At 49.2% G+C, this 20,666-nt stretch overlaps 1 protein-coding gene across 3 annotated transcripts in view; it reads right to left on the reverse strand.

Annotated features, from left to right (window-relative positions):
* The window catches only part of col21a1 (collagen, type XXI, alpha 1), a 363,276-nt gene that overhangs the window by 191,311 nt on the left and 151,299 nt on the right, over positions 1-20,666 (reverse strand). For all 3 annotated transcript variants that reach the window (XM_038800645.1, XM_038800643.1, XM_038800644.1), the window contains exons 9-10: positions 20,489-20,572; positions 7,975-8,037 (exon numbers count right to left, since the gene is read on the reverse strand). In XM_038800645.1, coding sequence (XP_038656573.1) covers positions 7,975-8,037; positions 20,489-20,572 — 147 coding nt within the window. The remainder of the gene's footprint in view (positions 1-7,974; positions 8,038-20,488; positions 20,573-20,666) is intronic.

Here is a 20,666-nt window from a genome sequence, read left to right on the forward strand (position 1 = left end):
GTGCTGTATGGAATTTGAACAGTACTGTATGCTCAGAGGCCAAACTGCACAGAGTGAGTGATGCAAAACTCAAACAATCACTAAAAGAACAGAAAGGGTTCAGTCAAGAAATTGAGAGTGAAAAGTACAGATCAAAAGGAAGAATACATTTTTCACAAAGCCAAAACGCTGAAATCCAGTCCAGATCGAAAGGAAAAGGTAACTTACAACTTTCAGAAAGAAAAAACGCTGAAATCCACGATAAAATGGCGTCGGAGCACATTTTACAGTCTCTGGGAGACAAAGAACTAAAATCTGCGTCTGCGCATACGCAGGAAACAGAAGCCGCGCATGCGCAGTTACAATCACCCATTTTGCGTTCTGCGGTCCCAGGAGAATCGCCGCAAATTGCCATTGACAGAGGCCCCTGCAGAGATTTGCCCAGGAAAACTGGCTGAGTTCCCGACAACGTGGTTCTAACCACGCTTTGCCTGTCAGGAACGGCTGGTGATGGCTGCGGACTCAGTCCTTGGCCGCCCTAGTAGGGGGGCGGAGGGATCCTTCACCAAGGGGGGGGGCCTCACAAACGGCCAGGCAAGCGACAGGGCGGCACGATCCGTGGGCTGAACTATCTCGGGAGGACCTACATTGTTCATGATGGTCGCGGTGTGAGTCCGCCATGTGGAACGCCAGCGTGCGCATGCGCAGACTCCCAACCGGAAGTGCAGGCCCCTGTATCCGCAGACAGAGCTGCGAGGAGCACTCCTTGGCCCTGCTAGCCCCCTGCAGGTAGGAGAATCACTCTGGACTTTCTTAAGGAAGTCTGAGGGTGTGCCCTCTGGTTCTAGTTGCATTTTGCCCAATTCGCCACCCGATCACGGTTCACGTTTGCAGCGTTGTGAGGCAGTGAATTTAGCCCTCGGAGACCAATACTCCAGAAGTGGTCTCACGAATGCCCTTTATGACTGAAACATAACGGGCTGAATTCTCCATTCTGGAGACTAAATGTTCACGCTGTCGTGAAAACGCTGGTGTTTCACGACGGCGTCATCGAGGTCCACAGCTGCAGCGATTCAACCGCTCCCAAGGGGCGAGCACGGGCGCATCGGGAAACACAACACGCTGTTAATAGACCGGCGGCCAATTCGCCGGTTCCATAATTGAAGCGGCGTCGCAGCTGCACATAATGCATTCTCCCCCCACACACACAAGCGTCGCAGTCAACATGGCCGCAAGGAGGGCAGCACCATGCTTCCGGGACGCCGAACTGGAGACCCTCTTTGACTCCGTGGTGGAGAGGAGGCTGATACTATACCCCGGGCTGGGACGGAGGTCAGCTGGCGCCATCGTTCACCTTGCCTGTGCGGAGGAGGCAGCCACCGTCAGCTCCATCAGCGAGGTGGCTCGGACTGGAGACCAGTGGAGGAAGAAACTGCCCAATACTTCCTTAGGACGACAGAGTGAGTACCCAGCACTGTGCTCCTGGCACTAACCCCCTTAACCCCACACACATGTGAGCCGGACACCACACCCCCCCCAGGAGACCCCGACCCTGCCCTATATGCCAGCACCCATGCCAGCCAGAATGGCCATGTGCCCTGGCCACTGATGCCATCAGATACCCAACCCCTGGGTTGCATGCGCCTGACCGTCTAATACTGTTGCTGTTTGTGTTTCCCCCCGGCCCCCAGGACAAGGCTGCGCACAACCGCTGGGAGCTGGAGAAGACCGGAACGGGACCACCAGACCTGCGTCCCCTCACAGTGCCCGAGCAGTGGGCACTGGACATTGTCAGCGTGCTGGAGGAGAGGGAAGTTGCTGACGCAGAAGTCGGTGGCACATCACGAAGTGAGACCTCGCTACCTGGTTGCGGGTCCCCACGACAAATGTGTGCCCACCACAACCCCTCCTCGCCCCATACCCCAACCGCCTTCAGCCCACACCCCAGCCCCCCTCACCCCACACCCCAATCCCCCTCACCCCACACCCCAACCCCCCTCACCATACACCCCAAACCCTCTCAACCCACACCCCTGTCATGATAAGCAAACATGCAACTAATGAACACTCAGAATAGGACACAACCAATGAGCAGTCAGGACACTCAGAGGTGGCATCACCACAAAGGGGCATGGCATAAACACTATAAAAGGGATGAGGCACTCACACCCTGCCTCTTTCCACAGACAGACATCTAGAAAGTTAGACAGGGTTGATCAGCAGCATCACACCCCAGCACATGGCTTAGAGCAAGCTGGCACAGTTAGACTGAGTTACTACAGTTAGATTAGCAGAGAGTCCAATTTATTTGAGAACTGTGTTAATAGTCCAATAAACACGTTGAACTCATTTCAGAGTCTGGAGCATCCTTTAGTTAAGACTGCATCAAGTAGCAGCCTGTGTTATCCGAAGCAGCATAACACAACAACCCCAACCTCCCTCATTCCAACCTCTCTCACCCACTCACCCCAGTCCACACCACCTCACCCCCGTCCCACTGTTAAACCATACATGCTGTCTTACAGGACCAGCTGGGGATGGTCCCGGCCCATCCGGGGCCCCCCGCCCCCAGCGAGTGCCAGAGCCGGTACCCCACAGACAGCCGAGCACCGACGGGGAGAGTAGCCGGAACACAGCCCTCTGCCCGAGACGACCCAGGACACCACGACTCAGGGCGCCAAGACCCAGGACACTATGACCCAGGACTCCACGACCCAGAGCTGAGGGGCCGGATGGTTGGAGGGCAGGCTGGCCCCAGGAACCAGCTGCCGCCCAGAAGGGACCCAGGTTCCTGGAACATCCAGTCACACCCATAGTGCAAGTGCAGGCAGAAACCCAGGGACCAGAGGAGCAGATGGTTGCCAGCTTCCAGCACCTTCAGGGTCAAGTGGAGGAGTCCATCTGCTTGCAGGAGCATGGAGTGGTGCCAGTCATGCATGCCACCCAGGCCGAAACCGCATGGGTGGCGTCCGTCGTGGAGGCAACGGGGGTCAACGTTGTTCGACATGGGTCAGCGTGTGCAAGGCCTGGGGTATTCTGTGCAGGCGGGGGCTGTGGCCCAGGACAGGGCTGCCCACTCACTGGCAACCATGTGCCAGAGCCACCTGGAGATTGCAGCGGCGCTCCTTGGCATGGCCCACTCAAATCAGGCCATTGCTGAGAGCATGGGTGGCATTGCCCAGATGTTGGCCCAGTCACAGCAGGCCATTGCTGAGAGTATCGGCGGCATTGCCCAGGTGATGGCCCAGTCACAGCCGGCCATTGCTGGGAACATTGGCAGCATTGCCCAGGTGCTGGCCAGCATCGCACAGACACAGAGGGAGGTGGTCCAGTCCCAGAGGGAGGTGGCCCACTCCCTGTGTTCCATGGCAACTAACGTTCAGACCCTTGTCGATACCAGAGCAGGGGGCCTCGGGGTATGGCCCCGCTCGCACCCACTTCCCATGGAGAAGCCATTGGGCCATCGGGCAACCCGAGTGAGGAGGAGGTGATGGGGCCCGTGCCGGTGACTCCTGCAGGAACCTCGGACTACCCCCCCCCCCCGACCTCGTGGGAAGCGGGCAGAACAAGGCAGCACCACACCACCTGAGATGTCCGTGGACCAGCCAGGCCCATCCAGGCTGGGCCGCCCCAGGAGACGAGCGCCAACGGGGACCCTAGTCAGAGGGCAAGAGTCACAGCAGTCCACCTCCACTCATGCTGTACCGTCTGGAGAATCATCTGGGCGTAGTGTTAGGGCCCACAATGCCAGAAAGTTAGACATCAGTTAAGTTGGCATGGGTGCAGGACACAGTTACGTTATAGGAGCTAGGGCACAGACTGTATATACCTCTTCACATTAAACATCTGTTAACACCGTTGAAACCTCTGTGGTCCGTCTGATGGGTGTGGAGGTGGGGCAGTGATGACCACTGGGAGTTAGGGGTGGTGGATGAGTGAGGCCCAGTGGGTGGAACATGCAGCCCCCCCCTCCAGTGGGAGTTGATGTTGTTCGGTGGTGGGAGGTGATGGTGTTTAGTTGTGAAGGAGTGTGGTACTGTGGTGTCTGTGCCCCTGCCCAGCAACCAACCTCCTAGTTGGTGAAAGGTGGCTCGATTAATGTGTCCCGTGCTTGCTGGCCCTGGCGGTACCGTTGTACGGCCTCCCGTGCCTGGCCAGCCCTCATGTCCCGCTCATTGTCCCCCTCCCCCTCATCCTCCTCATCTGACGAGGTCTGCCCTTGCTCCTCATCCTCTTGCAGCACATCACCCCTCTGCTGGGCTATATTGTGCAGGACGCAGCAGACCACAACGATGCGGCCCACCCCCCTGGCCTCGTACTGAGGGCCCCTCCAGAGCGGTCCAGGCACCTGAAGTGCATCTTCAGCATCCCGAAGCACCTCTAAACCACACCCCTGGTCACACAGTGGGCATCATTGTAGAGGGTCTCCCTGTCGGTCTGTGGCCTCCGTATAGGCGTCATCAGCCACGGCTGCAACGGGTAACCCCTGTCGCCCAGCAACCAGCCCCGCAGCCGGAGGTGGGTTCCTCGAACATGTCACAGATTGTGCCAGTATGAAGGAGTCACGAGTACCAGGTGCAGACGTGTAGGATCCGCATCTGGTGGTCACAGACCACCTGGAAGTTCATGGAGTGGTACCCCTCTTGGTTGGTGATCCGCCGGAGGCCGCAGGGCGACATGCACCCCGTCGATTACCCCCTGGACCGAGGGCATCCTGGCGACGGCAGCAAACCCTGCTGCCCGGGCATCCTAGTGGGCGAGATCCACAGGGTACTGGGTGTACCGGTCCGTCAGGGCATACAGGACGACCTTAATGGCAGGGATGCACCTGTGCACCGATGTCTGGGAAGTCCCAGACAGGTCCCCACTCGGCGACTGGAAAGACCCCGTCACGTAGACATTGAGGGCCACCGTCACCTTGACAGCCACCGGTAGCGGGTGTCCTCCCCCATTCGCATGCGGTGCCAGGTGTGCCATCATGTGGCAGATATGTCTGACAGTCTCCCTGCTCATCCACAGTCTCCTCCTGCATGCCCGGTCCAGGGGTTCCTCAAAGGACATGCAGTCGCGGTATATGCATGGCCTCATCCGGCGCCTCCTTGGCACCACCTCCTCTTCCTCTCCATCATGATGGGCGGCCGGCCCTCCAGCATGAGCCGCTGCCCCGCTGCACCTGCTCCTGTGCTGCAGCCTCCGCCTCCTCTCTGAGCTGCCCCACTCATGCTGTTGCATGGCTGTATGCAGGGCAGCGGCCGCCGCCACAGCGGCCATCATCGCTGGTTGATGACCGAACATCATAATCTGCAGGAGGTAAGGGGAAAACATGTCATCATGGCACATACACCCGTGCACAACCAGGTACCATGGGCTACATGGTGGCCCCGGTTGTCACCGCGCGCCCCAGCCACGCATGTCCCTCACCCCCGCCCCCATCGGTGCCCCTGGTCCTGATGCTCTTCCCTGCTGCCAGGGCCAGTGTTTCATGGCACTGCCCTCACTGGGAGCTGCCTTCGGTGTGGTCCTGGGTGGTTCCCCGGTGCATGTCGTCGGTGAGTGGGGTGGCTGGGAAGGGGGGGCAGCACCCACCTTAAGGCCGTTTTCCGGTATCCACCTAGGGGCCGGGATGCACGGGCAGCAAGGTGGCTGCTGTAATGGTGCTTGGTGCGTGGGCACTGCTGTTCTGTCGGTTGCTCGGACTGATCCCCCACTTCGCCTCCTCTCCCCCGGCAGGGCTCCCCCCCCACCTGCAGTAGGCAAGGCCGGTGTTCGATCCGGGAGACTGCAGTCCCCCCCCCACGCCACCTCCTACTTCCTCTCACAGCCGCCACAGCCAGCACGCCGGCTTCACAATTTTGAAAAGGAGGTTAGAAACACGCCGACGGGAAATCGGCCCATCCGGGGCGCAGAATCGCTGAGGCCCCTGAGAATCGGTCATCAGGGCAGACAATGAGATGCCTACTGTACTTCCAGGCAGCCAATTCCGTCAAGTTTGGGGTCCGGAGAATGCCAAGTCAGCACGAAACAGGCGTCAGGCCCGATTTCGGCGTCAGAGCCGATTCTCCGGCCGATCGCGTTTCGCGATTTCGCCATCATCGCATGGAGAATCCAGCCCAACATTCTTATTTTCCTTTTTTTAAAAAATTAAATTACCCAATTATTTTTTCCAATTAAGGGGCAATTTAGTGTGGCCAATCCACCTACTCTGCACATTTGTTTGGGTTGTGGGGGCGAAACCCACACAGACAACATCCTTATTTTTCTCATCAGTTCTCCTCACAATAGAATCATAGAATACCTTCAGTGCAGAAGGAGGCCATTTGGCCCATCGAGTCTGCACCAACCCTCTGAAAGAACACCCCACCCAGGCTCATTCCCCCATCCTATCCCCATAACCTGCAACTCCAATTAACCTTTGGACACTAAGTGGTAATTTTGGCATGGTCAATCCACCTATTTGAACTAATTTAAACGACATTTCAGGAGTGGAAAAGACTAATTTATTTTCTGCGGCCAGCATCAATATACATCTACAATGAGACAAACATGTGAATTCTGAACTTTTTTTGTTGACAACAAGTAAAAGTATGCTATTCTCTCTATCTATATTTTTTCTCAAACTTGTGTGTGTGTTGAGTGATTGACAGAAATCAGACTTTCCAGGTGCATGCATGAGTAAATAATCTTCATTGAAATGCATGGAAACTTGTCATTTATATTCATCGCACAATAAATTGAGCAGTGGTGGTTTCGGAAACACACATCTTCCTCGCCAAACCAACACCGATTACAGACAGTAAGGGAAAGGGTAGAGATTCTCTCCCAACCCTGTCCATAACAACAGTAACAAAAAGTATGCAACCCAGCATAGTTGTATATTGGATTTTACTGCGTTGCCGTCTCTGCTGCTCACTCTGTTGGTGGGGTATAACTAAAGTTAGTTCAATAATGACTATCGGCAGTTGAGCATGTGTTATTCCTACAGTGTAATATGCAAGAGTTGACTCAATTTATCTATTTGTATAATGTGATATCATGCAAATATACAGCATGTAAAGAGTTAATGCAATGTTAAGCCTAGCCACTAGAGGGAGCTGAGGGACGGTGCTATATATTGCACAGGCTCTTGGACTTCTGGGCAGATTAGGTTAGAGTTTGAGGAGGATTAGATTCGTGATGTATTGCAGAGTTAGTTAAAATATAATTCTTATAGTTAATAGATATAGATAGTGTTAGTGAGTAGATTAATGCTTATATGTATATTTGCTATTTGGAATAAGTGTCGAACTCAAATTTAATAGTGTTAAAATAAAGTTGGTTTAGTTCTTTAAAAAGAACTATGTGTATCTTTGTGATCACTACATCTACCATCCTGGAAACCCCTCACAAAGATCGCCACACGTAACAGCATGACTGGAGGATGTAACTTTGTGATCTGAACCATGTACTTGACAATCTTTCTGAAGGTGGACCAAATAAACATTAGTGAAATGCAGCCTCATACAAAGCATTAAATCACTTTATATCTTAGCTAGTCAAATATATGAAGTAGCCATTAATGAGAAGCCTTGTACAAACTTGGAACTCCTTCTGACGTCTGCAGTTACTCAAACATGTTTAGTGCTCGGTTGCATGTCATCTAGTTAGCAGGCAGCGCAAAGTTTCCAAGCTGTCTGCATTATTTTGAACAGGTGCAGGCTAGTTGCGACCCCTGAGCCTGATTACTGTGTTACTGAATTTCTCTCCCCCACCTTTGTTCTAAAAATATCAGTTTTAATTGCACTAACTTTAAAGAAAACCTTCTGTTAAAATAACCTGAAGTATGGCAATAATAATTTTTCATAAAAATATGACTATTTTGTTAAAAATAATTGAGGGGAGATGCAAATTTGTTCTGATCATTTTGTGGACAAAATGAAACATTGATCTTAGACAAAATATGTCTCATGAAAAGCACAAGTTTTTCAAATAGAGGTGAGTAAACCATTTAGTACTCACAGGCTTACCATCTTCACCAGGGCTCCCTGGATTACCACGTTCCCCAGGTGCTCCATTTTCTCCCTATATGAAAACAATAACAGTTAATGTAAACATTGTCTGAGCCTGTTTCTAATCCCCTCAAACTGAGAATTCTCAGTTGTATTGTTCTGTACAATGTAGTTTCAAATCACCTGTGATGAACTGAAAATAAAATGTGCTACTCAATGTTTAGGCATAATAATGATTGAAACATTAAATGCTGCTCAGCATTTAATAATAAAGCATTGTTTTAAAATGTACTTGCATCATATAACTACACATATAGATCGCACAGCTCAAAACTCACAAGTCAGAACGTTTCACAAATAGAAAAAACATGTTTGAAATCAACTGTGCCAGGAACCACAAAATACTGTGTCATGGATCTGGCTAGTAATAGCAGAAACACAAATTTAACAAGACATATTAGGATGCGAACTGCCCAGCAAATAGGCAGAAATCTGCTTACCGACAACTGTTGCCAGTATTCAAAAGGCCGGATGAGATACACCTCGCCCAGTAATGAGATTAGAACGCATTTAGATAGAATCAGATATCATAGAATTTACAGACTATCATAGAATTTACAGTGCAGAAGGAGGCCATTCGGTCCATCGAGTCTGCACCGGCCCTTAGAAAGAGCAACCCACTCAAGGCCATGTATCTACCCTATCCCTGCAACCCCTACTTATTAGTAGAAACAGTTTACTTAGACGATTGGGAGATCAATGAGGTATACATATGCTAATGTCTAGTCTACAAATTTGATAGGGGCACGAAGAATGCAGAGTCAAAGTGGAACAAGGGCATAATGGCCGTGATCCTCAGAAGCAAGGGAGGCCAGTTGATACCTAGCAGCCTCAGAAGCAGGCAAGTTAGTTTCCAGCTAGCAGCCTGGAGGCCAAGTTTTAATTCTAACAGCCTCTATCTTAGAGCCAAAGCAGTGCAGAAATCTTCGTAAAAGGAGTTTCAATACCTCTGCTAGACCAGGAAATGATGTTTCCCAGATTTGATCATCAGCCTTGCATTGTGTGATAATCACACGCTAGGTTTAACTTATTGGTGCATTTAATTTGGATGCTGTTTCGGGAATAGGGGAAGTCTGAAGGAGTTCAGGGATCATAGATATATTTTGGAACAAGGGGTATGTTCTACATTAACTGTGTGTGTGCAGTGGTTCATAGACTTAATCTCTTACAGTAGTCCTGTTCATATGCATTTGTCTTTTCTTAAATTTAATTTAATAAATAGTCTTTAATAATTGTCACATGATGACTGGGCTGCTAATTCTCACTAGGGTTTCACTTGACTCCTCACACCATTCCAAAAGCAAAACTATACTCCCCCACGAACTGATGTTCCAAATCGGGATTGCCTTGCAGATAACATCAGTGTAGTTCGTGACAACTGTCAATTTTTTAAATCAAAAAATGCAATAGTTTTTTTCCAGCACAGGCAAAAATATGCAATACTCAGCAAACTAAGAACAGAATTCTGCAATAGAAAGTCAACAGAAATGTAATGCTTGAATGATTATCCAACATTAAATAAAGATATTTTAGGATCTACTAATAATTTTTTACGAATGCATTCATTATCTTGCACAGCCTACATCCACATTAGTCCAAGGGAACTGCTTTATGAAGTGATAGCAGGATTCTCCACACCCTCGCGCCAAAATCACCGCTGGAGAATCGATGTTCCCGCAAAAAATTGGGACCGGCACCAGTTCACCGATTCTGTGGGCTTTGAAAAGCGCCGTACTCGGGGAGTACGCTGTGCCACCTGGGACCATTACCAGAGGCCCGCTCAGCAATTATTCACACCTGAACGGTTGAAATCCCGACGGCGTGGAATTAATCTGCTCCACACGGTCGGGAAACACGCATGCCGGCTGCGGACTCAGTCCGCCGCCGTCCTGGTTGGGGCCAGACGGATCGGAGGCCGGGGGGGGGGGGGGCCTTATAGGCGGCCGGGGAATGTTCGTTTGGGGTCGGGTGCACGGTCGATCGGGGGTCTCCTTCTTGGGTCCAGCTCCGTGGACTGAGACCACCATGGAGCATGGCGCGGCCGTTGGAGCCGCCGCCGTGCACATGCGCGCCTCTGACCCGGCAAGTGCAGGGGCCGGTATCTGCAGCAAAAGCTGTGAGATCTACTCCGGGTCTCTGCTAGTCCCCTGCAGGGCTTGGAATTAGTGGTCCTTTCCCGCCAGTTTTTCTGGCGTGAAACTCCACCGTTTTGACGCCGGCGTGGGGACATAGGCCCGATAATGGAGAAATACAGCCCATAGAACTCGACAAAATGGGCCAACTTTATTTTTATAGTTTGCCTTGCCAACATGACCATTATTTTCAAGTAATTGAATTGAAAACAAGGGACATTTTCTTCCATTCACAATATCCTGGAATAACAACAGCAAATATAATGCATAGATTCATAAACATTATTCGAAACAACCATGCCTAAACATTGGGAATTTCCCAAAAGCTTCTACTGGAAATAGGAGCAAGAATAAGCAATTTGAGCCTGTCACACATTTAATTAAGATCATTGCTTATCTGATTGTGATCTTGTAATAGCCGTCACGAGGCCAATAGGAATGACCCAATTGATTTCCTGTGGGGCTTGTGGAATACGAGCTCCCCCGCTGAGGGGCAGAGACCTAGCCGTTGGGGTTCATGAATCTCATACTTAAAAGCCAGCCCAGATTGGGACTGGCATGATTGGTAGTCCCGGCTAGGACATATGCGCTGTATGCCGTATTGCCACCTTTACTTTTGTTTGACAAATAAACATTTGTTTGTGTAACATTCTCGGTACTCCTGAAGATGTTATACCTGAGACCAGGAAAAACTACGACTGTGATTTTTATACGGACTGCATTTAAATTCCTCAACACAAGAGCAAGTCATAGCAAGTTTAAAAATGCCGCTTTTTGGGAGACTTGGGCTTTCGATGTAGGTGTAGCAGATTGGGCCCAGTATGCCAAATGGACGCGGTATTTCTTTCTGGCGAATCCAATTACAGAAGATGACCAACAAAAGGTCCCAAACCTTTAGTGTGATCAAAAAGCCTTATCTATCAGGCTGTCCCAGATTCAAAGACTTTTGATGAGCTGGTAACACTTGTGGTGGACCATTATGACTCCAAACTGTCAGCGATAGTACCGAGGTACACGTTCAACATGGCCAGTGAATCCCGGGGGAGTTGGTCACGGAATTCCTGACGCACCGACACAAGTTGGCCGAGCATTGTGACTATGGGTTATCCCTTCCAGAAATGCTGCGGGACCACCTCATGTGTGGCATAAGTAACAGGGTGACCCAACGTAAGTTGTTGGCAGAACCTTCTTTGGACTTAGAGCCATAGAATTATCCTTCTCACGTGAAAACACAGAAAAAGTCCAGGAACTCCAGGGCTCCATGGATATAGAGGTAAATAGCACGGACCATCCTTCCATTCCGGTGAGTAATGCCCCCCCAAGAGCAGAGCCTACGGGACCCAGTCACCATCCGAGCAATGTCTTGGTCAGGCTCATCGGCCAAGAGCTACTGCAGCCCACCATCTCTCCTGAGCTCCAGGAGGAAGACTCACAACGATGCTGCACCTATGGCCGCAGGAACCAGGGGGATGGGAGTGCCAGATCTGTCAGCGAGCATGTCGCCTTGGTCGGGTGACACATGTGCCCAGAGCCAGGATTTTACATTTAGCACAATCCGATATGGATGCTTGTGAGCAATTAAATTACATTACGGCACCAAATGTAGCCCCCATCAAGATCACCATCCAGGTAAACGACCACCCACTAGAGATGGAAGTAGACACGGGGCTGCTGTCTCAGTTATTGAACAACAAACATACTGGAAAGTTCATATGGGGAACCAACACCTGTGCCTAAAGGACACTAAGACATGGTTGGCGACTTATACCGGAGAGCCAATGTCCATCATTGGAACAGAAATGATTCCGATTGACTGCGGGCAGCAATCAGTTTGCCTGCAACAGATGGTGGTTTAGAGGCCTGGACCCAGTGTATTGGGCTTTGATTGGTTCTGAGGGTCGGCCTAAACTGGCAGTAAGTTTTTTAAATGTGTATAGACGGGTTGTACGAGGTCCTGGAAAACACCCAGAAGTTTTCCAAGATGGTTTGTGGAAATAAAGGGAGCCATGACCAAACTTTATGTGGACCCAGAAGTCCAACCCAACCATCTGATAGCCCGCCAGTTTAATACGTCCTACTGTCGAAAGCTCTGCCAGCTGGAGAACTTGGGGATTATTCTCCCAGTTCAGTTCATGGTTTGGGCAGCACCGTGGTTCTGGTTCTGAAGCCATAAAAACCTTCCACCTGTCTGGCGATTATAAAATGATGGTGAACAACGCCTCCAGGTTGGACGGGTACCCAGTGCCACATGGAGGATGTTTATGCAAAGTTGGCTGGGGGTCACACTTTTCCCAAGTTGTACATGAACCATGCATACTTCCTGTGGAGTTAGATGTGGTGTACAGGAAATATAATAATAATAATCTTTATTGTCACAAGTAGGCTTACATTAACACAAGTTACTGTGAAAAGCCTCTGTCACCACATTCTGGCGCATGTTCGAGTACACAGAGGGAGAATTCAGAATGTCCAAATTTCCTAACAGCACACCTTTAGTGACTTGTGGGAGAAAACCGGAGCACCCGGAGGAAACCCACGCAGACACGGGGAGAACGTGCAGGCTCCACACAGACAGTGACCCAAGCTGAGAATCGAACCTGGGGCCCTGGAGCTGTGAAGCAACAGTACTACCCACTGTGCTAATGTGCTGCCCATATGTGACCATCAATACTCACAAGGGATTTTATGAATCCCTTTTATACCAGGTGCCCATTTGGCGTATGATCCACCTATGCGATCTTCCAGTGGGCTATGGAGAGCATGCTTCAAGGGCTTCAAAGGATGGCTGTCTACCTGGACGATGTATTGATTACTCGAGTCAGCGAGAAGGAACACGCAGATAATTTAGAGGAAGTCTTCCACCATTTCTCGGAGGCAGGTGTCTGCCTGAAAAGGGGCAAGTGCGTTTTCCAGGCTAAAGACATCACATACCTAGGGGAATGGGTAGATAAGGATGGTTTACACCTAGTGGGAAAGGTTCGAGCTATCAATCAGGTCCCTACGCCGGAGAATACGACAGAGCTATTGCCATTCCTAGAGCTCATTAGAAATTATTATGGCAAGTTCATTCCGAATCTGGCGGCCAAAGTGGTACCATTATATGCAGTGTTAAGGAAACATCAGAAATGGGTATGGAGGGTGTCACAAGAGCAGCCATATGCCAAAGTAAGCTGCTAACATATTACAACCCTTCTAGACCCCTACTAATCACATGCGATGCTCCCCATCTGGCATCAGGGTGGTGTTGTCTCATCGGATGATAACGGGTTGGAAAGGCTGATAGCCTTTGCGTAGAGAACATTGGCAGACACAGAACGCTGGCCCGCTCAGATTGTAAAAGAAGGACCGGCCATGATCTTCCCAGTTAATACGTTTACGGGAAGCACTTTGCAACCATCACAGACCACAAACCATTACACGGTCTCTTCAAAGAAAACAAGGTGATACCATTGATAGCATCGGGCAGGATCTAGTGATGGGCACTATTGTTGATTCTGCCTTTTGAATATCACCTGAGCGTGCAAATAGTGCATGCGGATGCCCCGAGCAACTCCCATTGCCAACACGTTTCCTGTTCACGCCAGTGGTGAACACAGTCATGTTGGCGCTAAATTTTATAGACACATTACCTGTCATAGTCTCGCAAATGCATGTGTGGATACAAAAGAATTGTACATTGGCAAAATTGTGCCATGACGTCCTATATGGGGGACTACAGGGGAAACTGCCAGAAGAACTGCGGGTTCTCACAACCAAGCAACAGGAGCTTAGTGTTGAAGGCGGCATTCTCCTGTGGGAAGCCCATGTACTAGCCCCGAGGGAAGGCAGAAAAGCCATCCTGCAGAACCTGCGCAAAGGACATCCGGGGAGTGTTCAAAATGAAGACACTTGCCAGGATCTATGTGTGGCGGCCAGGTGACATTGAGAGGTTGGTGCAGCAGTGTATGGCATACCAAGAGCATAAAAAGCTCCAACAATCAGCCTCATTTCACACTTAGAAGTGGCCAGGCTAGCCCTGGGTACAGTTACACGCCAACTTAGCCTGGCATTTCTTAGGGTCAATGTTTCTACCACTCATCGACACCCACTTGAAATGGATGGGCGTTTACCAAATGCCATCCACCACTTCACAGACTACCATTGAGAAGCTACACCAGTCGTTCAGTGTCCATGGTATCCCAGAGATGCTCGACACTTACAATCTGGACTAGACCTCAACCGTGGCTAGGATACGGGACAGAGTATTTTATTTTAGTTTTGTAGGACTGTGAGGAAAGGATGCCTCTCCAGGAATCATTTCATGCAAAATAGTGATATGGTATATAAAATCAAACTTTATTACTAACACAGTATTAAAATATCGTTAACATCACACAAGAAAAATAGCTTACAATTATCCACTAAACAATGCTAATCAAGGGGCCTCACGGTAGCATGGTGGTTAGCATCAATGCTTCACAGCTCCAGGGTCCCAGGTTCGATTCCCGGCTGGGTCACTGTCTGTGCGGAGTCTGCACGTCCTCCCCGTGTGTGCGTGGGTTTCCTCCGGGTGCTCCGGTTTCCTCCCACAGTCCAAAGATGTGCGGTTTAGGTGGATTGGCCATGCTAAATTGCCCGTAGTGTAAGGTTAATGGGGGGATTGTTGGGTTACGGGTATGCGGGTTACGTGGGTTTAAGTGGGGTGATCATGGCTCGGCACAACATTGAGGGCCGAAGGGCCTGTTCTGTGCTGTACTGTTCTATGTTCTATGTTCTAATACAGTACACAATAACCCCTAACTGCTATCTTTATCCCCACTCCACCAAAGCTATCTCAGCTCTCAATCCACTTGCAAATACAGTTGCAAATACAGGAATACCTGCTGTACAGTGATGTCTGGACACTCTACTTTGAGAAAGAGTGATCTGCTTTAAAGAAAGCGACCTGGCCCTGTCACATCAATGCAGGATCTCTCGCTAAAGTCTTCAGAAACTGTTTTCATAGTTTGACTTCTAGCTGCAGAATTAAAATTAAACTGCTTCTCTGCACAATGCCAGGTACTCTAGCTCCTCTCATTAATTACATAATCACCACGCTGAAACATAATGGGCGCAATCTAACAGAAACGTTTCTCAGTGTCATTTTAGGCATGTTTAGCTTGGAGTTTCTCCCCAACTCTGTTGGTGAATTCCCCACCACTATCTCACCACACTTTCGGGCCCTGGGGAGTTTCTCCCCTGTCAATCCCGCACTTAAAATTATTTTCATCACTGGGGAGCCCCATAGGGGGAACACCATTTTGAAAGAGTGCCTGATATCTAAGTGAGCTTGAGGGTCCCCCTCAACCCCACCCACGGGCAATGTCACCTCTGGCAAATGGGCATTATCCCCCACGTGGGGACAGGCCTTCAAATGCCCCTTTTAGAGCACCCCCCTCCAGTAGGGATCAAGACTCCCACTCCACTCCCTCAACATTCCAGAGGCCCCTTCATATTCGTCCTTCATTTCTCTCCCCCCCCCCGGTCAGGGCAATGCTACCATGGCACTATGCCCCTGCCATCCGGGCAGTGCGACCCAGGCGCCTTGGCAATGCAAGGGTGATAGTGCCAAGGTGCCAGCGGGAGAGTCAGGGTGCCATCCTGCCCTGTGCCAGATCAAAAAGGGATCTTCAATGGCCTGGAAGAGCTCCCAAGTGCTGTGATGCCTGGTCCACATTTGTGTGGACTAATACTAATCAGCACCCGATTGACCTCTCTCACTGGGGAGCTGGTTCGATCACAGAGGCCGTTAGATTGGGTTTCCATCTCGTTAATAAGATGGTGATTGCCTCAATTAGCTTCGCGCTGCACTTAGGTGGAATCCGGATCCCGTTAACGGGAGCAGGTCAGTTAGTTTGGAAATCTCTTGGTGCCGGCCAGGTTTCCGATTTGGGACTCTCCTGCCATCTAACCGGCCTGCACAGATCCTCACCAGGTGCAATGCGAACGTTAAATCGTGCTCAATTTATCTAATTAGCTCCACAGGGAATTCCCTTGATCTAAACAAAACTCCATTAGCCCAAGCTTTTACGATGCCTTAATTGCACCTCTGGTTCCCAAAATCTTTCAAAACAGGTTGTCTAAAAACACTACTGCAGCAGTCATACTCACATTAACCCAGACTTTTAACCCTTACTGCATTAACTATCTATAATACAAAATATCTGAAATTCCTCTATTCATCACAGTCACTGATCATGGCACCCCTTTCAACAGCGAGGAATTCTCAAAGTTCATGCAGGTGAATGGAGTGAAACACATTCGGAACACCCCGTACCACTCTACTTCAAAGGGCTTTGATGAGCGAGTAGTACATATTTTTAAGATGGGCATGAAGAAACAAGTCACAGGATCAACTGAAACAAAATTGGCACATTTTCTGTTCAAGATCTCCAGAAAACTCCATGACCTCCAGTATCTGGACAGGGGATTCAAATCAGGGGAAACTGTGAACATCCAGAATTTTGAGGACGGTGCCCGGTGGACACCGGGGACCGTAGTAGAGACAATTAGACCAGTCTCTTATACGGACAAGACCAAGGAGTGAACGTTATGCAAACACAAGGACCATCTCAAAGGTAGAGAATCCACATCAGAGCCAGCCGTGCTAGATAAATCAGTCCCTCATCCCTCTTGTCCATCATCCATGAGCCAGGGAGTAATACCTTCCGAGGGCCAGAACACTGATAGGCGTGAGATGGAGGATTCTGGGTCAGACATGGAGACAGAATCATCCATAATCTGGGATGGCAATGGCAGTTCAGTCAGGGAGAGACCGCGGACAGGATTCCCCAGATGATCAGCGCAGAAGCAACGCTGCCGAACACATTACACCCCCCCTCCCCCCCACCCGCCTCTCCCCCCAATCCAGCCTGGAAACACAGTCATGGGCAAAGAGGTGAAGGAGACCTTGATAAAGTTTGTTTTAATATACCTAATCCTATTTCTTCAAAAATCACTCCTGGAGCGAGGTACCCTTTCTTCATAGTCTTACAAAATTGAAGTAAAATATTGGAGTTTCTGTCCAGTATCCTGGCCACTGTTGGGTTCTGGTCAAGGATGGTAATAATAGAGTTAATGTTTCAAGTCTGTATGAGTCTTCTTCAGCTCTGAAGAAGAGTCATACAGACTTAAAACGTTAAATCTATTTTTTCTCTCCATCATATGCTCCCAGACCTGCTGAGTTTGTCCAGCATTTTCTGTTTTTTTTTCTCAGAACCTTATATGACTCAATATGATCACCTCTCATTCTTTGGGACTCCAATGAACTTCGACCCAACTTGCTCAACCTTCCCACATAAGACGACTCCTGCAACCTCAGAATCAACCGAGTGAACCTTCTCTCTCCAATGCAAGTAATCCCAGAGGACCATAGACTGCTCTCCCCTTTGAGAGCTGACTAGGAATAATTTAATCTGACAGTCACCACACCTCGGGCAAGGAGCAAGGTTGAGAAGGCAGGGCTTTCATGAATAACCTTAGCCGGTACGAGAATTGAACCTGTGCTGTTGCCGTTGTTCCGCATCACAAACCAGCCATCTAACCAACTGAACTAACCAAAATTACAGCCCAAGTTACTTAAAGTGTATTAGGTGTGAAAAGACAGGAACTGGCTCTCACTCTGCAAGCAAAATAATTTCAGCCTCAGGAGACATTGTAGGGCTCAAAAAAGTACAAGGAAATTCAAGAGAAGCGTATGGTGGGTAGCTTTCACTGAAACTTCATTACAAAAACAAACTCATCCATTTATAGATGACTATAAGGGACAGATTTTGCTGTTCTGAAGTTGGGTGGGGGAAAAAAGAGAGGTGGGACCCAATTCTGGAATCCGTATCACCATTTCCATTGATGTGTCATTTTTAAGAGTGCGGGTTAAGGGTGGAGATCATGAGCCTGCATGGACAATCCCAATGCTGGTGTATACATTGCATGGTTGGTGATTTCTAAACCCCCCAGAATATTTGTAGAGATGGGCTGATTTCTGTAGGAAATATGGTTCACTCCAGCTGGGAGATATGAACCATGGGGGAAGCCTGACTGCAGTGGAAAGCCTTTGAATAGGTAGGTTTAAAGGGAGTTGCTAACTTTACATGTCACAATGTCATACTCTTTGATAAATTAAGAATGTTTTTAATGCAGTGATTTATGATGGGGCTTTGTTTAGAAAAGGTAAATGATCACTAAGTGGACCAGAACAATGAAAGTGGAACGGTCTTTAGATGCATTAGAGTACATTATCTGCAGCTGAAGTGCTCTTTTGTATTGAACAAGGTTGAAATTCAGATTTTACTTGATCAATTCCATCCTGTATTTTGAATTGGATTGTTATATATTTTGTTAGCTTTATGACCACTTAATAAGATTAAATTTTTAAGTGGAATTTGAATGTTTGTATGTTCATTTATTTTGACAGTTTTATGAGCATCTCAAAGACATGCAAACGTTATTATAGAGCTCATGAGTTCTGTTCATAGTTGTTGCTGCATTAATGGGCAGTGGGGAAAATGCAGCCAATTGTATTTATTTCACAGGATGCAGGCATTACTGACTCGGCCAGCATTTGTTATCAATCCTTATTTTCATTTGAGAAGATGGTGGGGGCTGCCTTCTTGAACCATGGCACTCCAAGTGATGTAGGTACACTCACAGTGCTTTTAGGATGGGAGTTTCAGGATTTTGACAAAGCCGCAATGAAGGAATGGTGATACAGTTCTAAGTCAGATTGGTGTGTGGCTTGGAGAGGATTTTGCAGGTGTGGTGTTCCCAGGCATCTGCTGCCCATGACCCTATAGGTGGTAGAGTTTATGGGCGTGATTCGGTGGCCGTGTCAGGCCCAATTTTATGTCGGTTGAGGTAGTTGAATTCGACAAGAGGCCTTCATCGAAAATGCCTCAGGAGATTCAATGGAATCTTGTGGCGCGTCGAGATCTGGACCTCTCTCTTGTTGGGCAAGATCCAGGCGCACATATTTATATAAGCCATGTGGCTGATTTAAATATGCACTCGGCCAATTCACTCGGGGCATGGCTCTCTTCTTTTGTATAAACGGGAGTAGGCAATCAAACAGCTGATGGGTTCAACCCCAACAGAGAACCTTTGTTTGAGGGGCTTGGCAGAGCTTAGAGAAAGAGAAAGATGCTGTTCTAAAGAGTTACGGAGGAGAAGGCTCTGGAAATCAACTAAGAGTGGTCATGAAAGTTACAGGAAAGAAAGCTTTGGAAATCGACTGTGGGTGATCGTGAAAGTTATCCAGGAGAAGGCTTTGGAAATTGAACGAGAGAGGTCACGAAAAGAGAGGAGAATGTTTGGAAATTGACCGAGAGAGGTCATGAAAGTTTCCACCGAGGCTGGATTTGAAAGAGGGTTCTGAACGAATGTCCCTAACCAAAGTAAAATTGCTTTGTTATGAGCGACACGGTGGAACAGTGGCTAGCACTGCTGTCTCATGGCTCCAAGGATCCAGGTTTGATCCCAGCCCTGGGGCACTGTCCTTGTGGAGTTTGTACAATCTTTCCATGTCTGTGTGAGTCTCTACCCAACGTCCCGATCTCCGAGGCCCCAGAAGCGATCCCTGACCCCTCCCAGCCCAAATACACTATGGGGGGTCCCCGGTACCCCTGCACCACACCCTCTCACAACACACAGTCAGGGCACTCCCAGCCCAATTGCGCGCACACAGAAAATGCCAGCTTGCACCTTGGCAGTGCCAACTTGACACCATAAGTGCCCATGCAAGCTGGCAGTGCCACCAGAGCACCTTGGCAGTGCCAGATTGGCATATCAGGTGGCACTGCCAGGGTGCCTAGCTGGCACCAGAATTGCTAGGGCACCACCCTGCCCAAAGGGCATGCAGCTGGGGGCTTCTGATACCCTGGGACACCCCCACGAGTGCCATTCCCCATTTGTGGGGACCAGTGCTGAACGGTCTGGCCCGAGGTCTTTGAGGCAAAGGGGATTAATCCCAAAGCCTCAGCTACCTCGGGAATCTGCACAATAGAGTGAGGATAACTGACTCGCTCTAATATGCAGATTTATCAAAACGTGATCCGGCCCACAATGTGTGGGGTGGGATTTACATCATAACGTCTCGCGAGATAACTTTGGATCTTGCAAAGCATGACAAAGCAGGTAGAGCCCGGGAGAGGGATCTCCCGGCTTTCATCGGCCACGGCGAGCTGCCTTTCCGGCGCAAAGTGGCTATTGGGTCGTGCCCCAATGTCTAGTAAATACTGCATTTGCCAAATAACTCACTTAATTTTAGTTCATTTCGTCAAATCACAAGATTCTTCTCTGTTGAAAAATAACATATCTTACCTTTAGACCTTGAGGGCCAGCTGGTCCTGGGGTACATGTACAAGGGGGCGGTGTAGAACTAACATCGTCAAGACTACTGTCACACTAAAATTGAGAAAACAAAACAGTTCTAATAAGGACCGTAAACTTAATTGTTGGTTGCTGTGAGGTAAATTGTGAACAATAGTAACTATATAAA

This window comes from Scyliorhinus canicula, chromosome 6 (genome assembly GCF_902713615.1).
Source record: "Scyliorhinus canicula chromosome 6, sScyCan1.1, whole genome shotgun sequence".
NCBI classification, from domain to species: Eukaryota; Metazoa; Chordata; class Chondrichthyes; order Carcharhiniformes; family Scyliorhinidae; genus Scyliorhinus; species Scyliorhinus canicula.